Genomic DNA, 8,807 nt, shown 5'->3' with positions numbered 1-8,807 from the left:
CACGAACCCGTGTCCCCTGTATCAGCAGGCAGACTCTCAACCACTGCACCACCAGGGAAGCCCTGAAGTACATACTCTTATTATAGCCATTTTACAGATAGGAACCTGGGGAACAAAGGGGTTAAGTCATTTGCGCAAAGTCCCAACGTCTCAAAGTAGCAGAGGTGAGATTTGGACCCAGGCAGTCTGGCTCCAGAGTCTGTGTGACTAGCCACAGAGCTTTGCCACTTCTCTAGCCTGCTGTGTTCTGGGCCTTTTCTGGATGATGATGGGGCCCAGAAGCCACTGAAGGCCCCTTGACTTGGGTGAGCACCCCATGGCCTCGCAGTGCCCCCTCCCCTGGGGGTCCCTGACAGTCTCCCTGACTAGGTCCTGGGGCTTGCTAAGCTGCTTCGACCTTTGCCTTCTCTTTGCCAAGACTTGAACCCTTTGAGTCTTTGCAGCCCTCTCAAGTTCTCTGATATTGTTTTCCACCAAGAGGTCTGAACCAATCCATGTGGCCCAACTACAAAGTGTTTTCCCTTTGGAGGAGAGAAGGAAAAAAAAAAAAAAAAAAAAAAGTCAGCCAAAGCTGAAAATATGCTGGTTCTGCTGCCCTCTGGCGTTCGGATGGGAGCCGGCCAGCACACCCAGCTGTGAACCAAGGCGGGGACAACAAAGCTTGTCTCTGGAGTACAGCCTTGTTTCTTGGGTGAGAGAAAGGGAAATGGTGGGGGCCATGCATTTTGGATGCTGAAGAAATGCAGTGGCTCTACTTCCAGAAACAAGCGAGACTGACACATTAATTGACTGGAAGTATCAATATATTTTCATGTGTTCTCTGGCCAGCCTCAGCCCTCCATAGTTGGAATATGAAACCCAAAAGGGACTGCAGCAGCTAGTGAATCCAACAGCTCGAATTTTATACAGGGGGAAACTGAGGCCCAAGATCAGGAATCCTGTTAACATCAGAGCCAGATTGAGAAGGAGCTTCTAACTCCGGTCTCCCTTCTTTCCTCCTCTTCCCCCTTCTCCCCCTCTTTCCTCTTCTCCTCTTCCTCCTCCTCCTTTTTCTTCATCATCATCATTAAACTTTTTCCCATCCTAATTGTTAACACCGATTGAGCACTTACTGTGTGGGCCGGTCACTCTGCTAAGATGTGTCCCATTTCCTATAGCATTTAATGTATGCAATGATGGCAATAACAGGGAATGACAGTTTTAATCCATTTTGTGGCTAAAGAACAACAGTGAGAGGCCCGCGTACCGCAAAAAACAAACAAACAAACAAAAAAACGCACTTAGTTACATAACAGAATAAGTGGTTGACTTCCTAGCCTTGCTGAAAGACTTTCTATTCTGCTCCCTGCACTATATTGACGGCAGGGTAAAAAGAAGAAGAAGAAAAAATCCCTGGAGCTTGCAGCTGAATAATACTAGTACAGACGTACCTCTTCTATTGTGCTTTGCTTTACCGTGCTTCACAGATTCTGTGTTTCTTACAAATGGAAGGTTTGTGGCCGCCCTGTGTCAAGCAAGTCTATTGATGCCATTTTCCCAACAGCATTGGCTCACTTCCTGTCTCTGCATCCCAATTTGGTAATTCTCACAATATTTCAAACTTTTTCATGATTATATTTGTTATGGTGCTCTGAGATCAGTGATCTTTGCTATCACTACTATGACTCACTGAAGGCTCAGATGATGGTTAGCATTTTTTAGCAATAACGTATTTTTAATTTAAGGTATGTACATTGTTTTTTCATACATAATGCTATTGCACACTTAATAGACTACAGTATAATGTAAACATAACTCTTATATGTACTGGGAAACCACAAAATTCACGTAACTCACTTTATTGTGCTATTCTCTTTACTGCGGTGTTATGGAGCCGAACCCACAATATTTCCAACAGGAGTCTGTATTTACTGTGTACCAGACACTGTTCTCAACAAACCACACATATTAACTCTTTTAAACTTATGTTGTTTCTATAAAGTATACTTTATTATCCCCACTTTACTTATGGGAAGACTGAGGCACAAAGAGGAATAATTTGTCCTGGATGCCACAGAGGGTAAAAAGGGCCTGTTATCCAGGACCTTAACCATGACCAGTCTGTGTCTCCCTGAGGCCAATAGGGAACCAGATCTGAAACAGATCTAGGAACAGGCTCTGGCTATGACAGTCCCCTTGAGCCATGGCAAGGTTGTGTCATGTCTCTAGGACCCTCACCCTGGGGTCTGGAGCCACAGGATGTTACATAAAATAGTATCCCCATCTCCTTGCACTGCTTTTTTCTTCAGGCACTTCCTGGCATTGTTATATATTTAAATTTATTTATTGTTTATTCCTTGTCGCCCTCATTAGAATATAAGCACCACAGGCATGAAGACTCCACTGTATTCACCTCTCAACGTCCAGTGCCTGGTAGTAGCGGATGCTCAGTACATAATCATGGAAATGCCTTTGGCAGAGCTAACGGCCACCCCGCCCCCCCAAAGTCAGAGAGGGGTGCAGCAGGAAAGGGCTGGGGGCAGCTGTTATTGCCAGAATTATGGATAATTTTTAGGCAAAAGAGAGACTATGAACGAGTGGGGACGGGCTGCCTTGGAAGTGAGGTGACAGGGCGACAACATGCTAGAGAACCAGGAAGGGTCTTGGAGGAAACCCCGAGTCCTGGCTGACTGCAGTAGGATGTCCTTCCTCAAGCCCTTCCAAACTCGGGTAGGGAATAGACCCCATTTTCAGTGCTGACAACAGAGGTCCATTGTGCAAGGGAAAGCACTGGATTCAAGGAGAAAGAAAAGCTTGAGGAGAATTCAGGTGACAAAGTGGGAAGTCAGGTCCCATGCGAGGTGAGCAGAACATGGTGCTGAGTCATCCCAGACTCCAAAGTCTAGCCTTTGGGACCGCAGAGGTCCATGAAGAGACTTACCCTCCCTGTTCCTCAGTTTCCTCTTCTGTAAAATGGGGATAATAATAACACCTATCTCATGGGCCTGTTAGGAGAATTGGGTGAGGTACGGTATGTAAAGTGTTTAGGACAGTGCCTGGCACACAGCAAGAGCTATATAAGCATTAACTGGAATTACTACGTCTGTTCCCATTATTACGATCATAGGGAGCTCACCTTGAGAAGTGGGCTGGTTTTAGGGGCATGGAAGCCTTCAGGTGGGAAACTGTCAAGGGAATCAGGCCGTCAGGCTCCAGCCCTCGCAACCACTGTGCTCCCCACCCCCATACCCGGCAGGACAGATTTTGCGGTCCAGACCTGAGACCACAGAGTCATCCAAGCCCGAGTTTCAATCCTGAATCCACTGTTTCCTAGCAGTGTGTGTATTTGGGTTTGTCACTTAACCTCTCTGTATCTCAGTTTTCTCATTTATAATACGGGGAGACCAACAGTACCCACCAATAGTACAAATACTAAGTAAAGTATTTAGAATGATACTCAGTGTTAGTTTTTATCATTAACATAGGAAGTAGAAAGCTTAACATCTCAGATCTATGGAAACGAGGCTCTAAATGGACCGTTATTACTGCTCTTCAGATAAGCGTCTTCTTTTGGTGGAATGCAGCTGATTCCTGTCTGATGCCGTTATTGTAGACCATGGAAGACAGTTCCCCACTCTGGCCACTAGATGGCATGCATGTTCTTTCCTGCCCCACCGGAGCAGGGCCGGAATCAGAAATAACGTGCAAGAGATGGAAAGCTACCTTTTGTGGGCCACTCGGCTGCACCCTTTGCCTGCATTCTCATTTACACCCCGCAACAATCCCCAGATTAAAGGAGGTGTTTCACCAAAAATGCTAAGCACAGTGCCCGGCACATGGTAAGGTCTCAAAAAATGTTTGGGCTGCTTTCTATTGTTGTTGCTGCTATTCTCATTTTTACGGAGTTGGGACTGAGACACAGAGAAGATGAATAGGCAGCTGGGGCCTAGATTCTAAGCCAGACCTAATTGGCTGTAAGTTCAGCATCTTTTCCCCTAAACTTTCCTCCCTCCTTTCCCTCCATGCACCTAGAACTACAGTGCACTACTGGTTCCTGACTTCTTGGAACTTACAGTTCAAAATGTCCTCATCTGTTCATTCTTAGGATAGTTCCACTCCCAGTGTGTCTTCTTTCTTGAAGGCCACATACATTTAGGAGCTACCACCTGCTCTTTGCTCTGGGGTCCCTCTGCAGGACCCAGTCACTGTGGGGCACACAACGCAGACCCCCATCTTCTCTCCCACTATGCTGCTGCTTCAGAACAAGCCCACAGATTTTTAGGTGCTGCAAGACATCGTCAAACTGCAGGACTGCATTCATTCTATGTCACCAGTGGCTTTCAAATTGGCTTTGGCATCAAACGGTTTTGCCGGGGTCCCTGGGGGCCCTTGGGAGGGAGACTCATGATAGGAAGATGGGGTCATGAGAAGAGAGCTCACGGGCTCATCTGTGCTTACAGCAGAACAGCTCTGTTTTACCTAATTTATATTCCGGAATATACCTGAAACACATATTACATGAAATATTCTGCTGCTACAGTAAGCCATCAAAAACCACTCCACTGTGCCACGATAGGTGGAAAGGAGATGAATTTTGAGATAATTCAGAGAAAATTTCCAGGAAAGAGAGTATGTTCAGGAATGTGTTTTCAAATTAGTTTCCAAGGTGCTAAGTGAAATAAGGCAGACAGAAAAAAAAAAAGTTAAATACCGCATGGTATCACATCTAGGTGGAATCTTCAAAAAGAAAAACGGTAAACTCATAGAAACAGAGAGTAGATAACTGGTTGCCAGGGGTTTAAGGGTCAGGAGATAGGGAGAGGTTGGTAAAAGGGTACAAACTTTCAGCTATAAGATTGCTAAGGTCTGAGAATCTAATGTAAAACATAATGACTAGAGTTGATAACACTGCATTGCATCCATGAAATTTGCAAAGAGAGTAGAATCCTCCCCCCCACAAAAGATAAATATGTGAGGTGATGCATGTGAATGGGGAGAATCCTTTCACCATGTATATGTCTATCAAATTCCCATGGTATATGCTTAAAATACCTTAAATTTTTGTTGATTATACTTCAGTAAAGTTGAATAAGCAAATAAGTAAATAAAATTAGTTTCCAAGGAAAATAAGATTCGACTTTCGGGGGTTATCTGGGACCCCACTTGCCACCACCATGGACTTTAATTGGAGCTGGTCCCAAGCTTCTGATCTCGGTGAGGTCTCTGGCCGTGTCCTGCCAACTGCTGCTCAGGACTTTGCCCTTTCTGTGTTTCAGTGCCCTGGTTCCCAAGAACCATTCAAGAACTCGACAAATTTGCCAATCAGATTCTCAGCTATGGAGCGGAGCTGGATGCAGACCACCCCGTGAGTCCATGGCCCCTCTGATGAGATTCTATTAGTACCTCCCCTCCCGCACCAGACTCCCCTCCCTTCCTTTGGAGCAATGTGTCTTTGTTTGCTTGTACAACAAACATTTATTGAGTGCCTGCTTAGACATCTTCAGCGTCATCGTTATCACGGTTACTGTTGTTGAAGCAAATACAGGTCATCATCCACATTCAGAAACTATTGCTTATGTATCATATATGTATGTAAGTGACGTGTATACACACACACACACGTATGTAAATCATCTTTATTTCTGACTTGGTCCAACTCCAGAGGTTTAAATCAAGCGTTTGGGAAACACTAAACTACTTACAACTCTGCCAGGTACGGTGGAGCTGTAGGGAGTGGTGACACTGGAACTGGATTTCAAAGCCTGAGAACAAGATGCTAGTTCAATAAGGAACTGAGAGGCTTTATGAGCTGAGGGTACAGCATATGCAAAGGCTCAGCATTCTGAAAGTATCCGGAATATTTGGGGAATGGCTGGCTGGCGTGTTAGGTGTGAGCGTGAGAGTGTCAGAAGGTGAGCCTGGGCGGTGGGTTGTGGTCAGAATTTAAAAGATCTGATGTATCTGACAGAGAACTCGGACTGTGTCCCGTGTCCTTTAGTATTTCTAAGTGAAGGACCGGGGTCAGGGATCTTAATCATTCCCCTTTTCTAGGGCGGAGGGTTCCAGAGAGGAGCAGCCCATAGGTGAGAAATGCCACCATCATGTTGACGGTCTTTTATTCTCTGCCCAGGCAAATGGTTCCTCAATCTTTAAATGACGTGGAAGCTGTTTTCCTTCACAAAAGTGATGGTTACTGTAACTTACTGGGAGCCTCTGCATTTCATCAGGACTCTGTTTTCTTCTTCCATTTATGTGGTCTTTACAGGTGAGCAGGTTGTGAACTTGCTCTTCACAAGGGCTCTTTTCAGTAAGCAAAGCAGATGTTCCCATTTTACAGACAGATTCATTAAGGCCCAACATGAGTAAGTAACTTTGCTAAGGTCCCATGCTGAACTTTGGATCCTTTGACTCTTATCTCAGTACTCACAGTGCCTGAGGACAAAAGTCTAGCCAGTGGCAGAAATTCAGGCCCCTTCACAGAGACAAAGAGCAAGCTATTTCGGGGGTAGGCTGGCCTTTTAAAATATGAACAGTTGTTGTTCCAATTCAAATCGTAAACCCCTTAGAGTGGACTCGAAAATACAGAAAAGCATGAGGAAGAAAATGAAGATCATCCATAATCTCTTCTTTTATCTGATTTATTTTTTATTTCTCTTTTTTCTCTTGGTACTATTCTGCATTTTTTTACACTGGGAAAGTGTTTTATAAACAGGAGCAAAGGTGAATTCCCCCCCTGCTCCTAGGCTTCAGAACAGAAAAAACAAAAATCACCTATTACGCTGTCCAAAAATAATCAATATTTTATTTATTTATTTAGACAGACATGAATATATATGTTTTAAATGCAGTGCCATAACTTACTAACCAGCCCCCAACAGCAAGCTTGTAGGAGGTTTTCAGTCTTTCACTGTTATGATAATTTGGCAGTGAATCTTCCTGCCTGTGTGTGTCAACTCCCAGAGCTTCTTTGATTCTTACTTGTGAAGTTACTTAGTCTAAGGATAGAAATTGGATTTCAGGCTCCTCATCTTTATTATTTAAATATCCTCTCCCTGCAAAAACTAGAGGTAAAGTCGGAGCGTTTGGATGCCGGCCGCATCTTCCTGGGTAGGATGCAACCCAGTCCCATGGAGCCCTGGGGATGGCAAATGTCGTACAAGGAGAAGCTTTACATTCCCCTTTGACGAGTCGGTGTCGGGCCGCTCTGGCCTGGGAGCAAAGCATCTCCAAAAATACTGTTTCTAAGAAAAGCTGGCCACCCTTGACCCCGTACCTGGTATGGGCCCCGTCGGGGTGTTTTCTCCTCTTCCCCAGCCGCCTCCTCCTTCCCTGTCTCATGTCCCTTCTGTCGGCCACGTGCCTGGCTCACGTGGAGCAGTGGGGGAAGAGGCCGGTCCTCAGATATGGCCTGTTCCCTCTCTTTATCCTCGTGTCTCCTCAGAGGCAGTCGGGGCTGGGCTTAAAACTCCCCTGGAATTCATTGTCTTTACAGATCCAGCCCATGTCTTTGGCTCCCTGGCCTTTCCGTGTCATGCATTTTATCACAAAACTATAATTTATCAAGTACACAGTCCCCCTGACGAGGAGGCCAGGCTCTCTCTGTTCCTTCCTGTGGCTTCTCATCAGCTCCCGGGAACTCACGGGCCAATGTCAAGAGTAAACCGTCCAGGGTGCTTCCCTGCAGCCTCTGGGCCTCACAGGGCCTGGCCTCACGTGAAGAGTGGCTTGGGTGTTCTCCCCAAAAGAACCCTCTGTTCCTCCTGGTCCCCTGGTGTTGAGGATGATCTTCCCCTGACCCGCTGCCCTGGCAGCATGTGCTGACATTTGACCCGGCAACTCACTTCAGGGCCTCCAAAACAGCCCCTTTGAGAAATGAGGCCAAGGAAGATTGTTCCTGAAATGCAGGGTAAAGGGCATTTGCCTTTCAGCTCGCTAGTGAAGCGGGACCGTGAAATGGGGTAGCTGACCTTCTTTCTTCTGTTAGCAGTCTCCCGCCTTCCCTCCTTCCCCTCCTCCTTCCACAAACATTTATTAAGCAAATGACATTCACAGCTAGCATTTCTTAAGCGTGGACTGTATGTCAGGCACTGTGCTAAATGTTTTATCCACATTTTCAAAATTTAAACATTATAACCATCCTGGGAGGATTGTATTTTGTCATTTTCAGAGGAGAAATCTCAGATGAAGAGGGCTGTGTGGCCTCACGTGTATGTGAACTGTGTCCCAAGCCGCGTAGAGGAAAGGGGGTTGAAATGATTAATAAGACATGGTTCCTGCCCTCCAGGGGCCTTCAGTCTCGGGGTAGAGCAGGGAGGGGTGCCCACTCTTCCCAAGGGATGCCGGAGGGGACTGGGATACAGCTTGGCAGGCGTAATTCAAGTGGGTCTGCGGGATTCCCATTTCTAAAACAGACTCTCCTTTCTCTGACCATCTCCCAGCTTTTATGCTCCTGTTCATGTCGTTTCCTTTCCCCGGGGCACTTTTCCTTATCCTCTGACTTCTTTCCCTGCTGGCAAACCTCTCTTCATCTTTTAAGGCCCAACTCATATATCTAGGTTTCCGTAAAGCCTTCCCCCTACCTCTTTCCCCAGGCCAAGCTTTTCACACTGATGCTGCAGAACTGTGTGCACTGTGTTTTATACTTTGAACACAGAGTATCAGATCAAAATAAATGCACTACCTCATAGGACTTCTACAAGGGTCATGAGCATGATTCTCAAACTGTAGTCTTTGAAAAGAAATTCAGGGCTTCCCTGGTGGCGCAGTGGTCGAGAGTCCGCCTGCCGATGCAGGGGACACGGGTTCGTGCCCCGGTCCGGGAAGATCCC

At 46.1% G+C, this 8,807-nt stretch overlaps 1 protein-coding gene across 2 annotated transcripts in view; it reads left to right on the top strand.

Moving 5' to 3' along the window:
* The window catches only part of PAH (phenylalanine hydroxylase), a 74,981-nt gene that overhangs the window by 33,853 nt on the left and 32,321 nt on the right, over positions 1–8,807 (top strand). The window contains exon 4 of one of the 2 annotated variants that reach the window (XM_007130805.4): positions 5,256–5,344. The exons of the other annotated variant lie outside the window; for it this stretch is intronic. Within the exon in view, the coding sequence (XP_007130867.1) occupies positions 5,256–5,344 (89 nt within the window). The remainder of the gene's footprint in view (positions 1–5,255; positions 5,345–8,807) is intronic. 2 annotated transcript variants of the gene reach the window in all.

This window comes from Physeter macrocephalus, chromosome 6, assembly GCF_002837175.3.
Source record: "Physeter macrocephalus isolate SW-GA chromosome 6, ASM283717v5, whole genome shotgun sequence".
Lineage (NCBI taxonomy): Eukaryota > Metazoa > Chordata > Mammalia > Artiodactyla > Physeteridae > Physeter > Physeter macrocephalus.
This window is presented reverse-complemented; position numbering and strand designations above follow the sequence as displayed.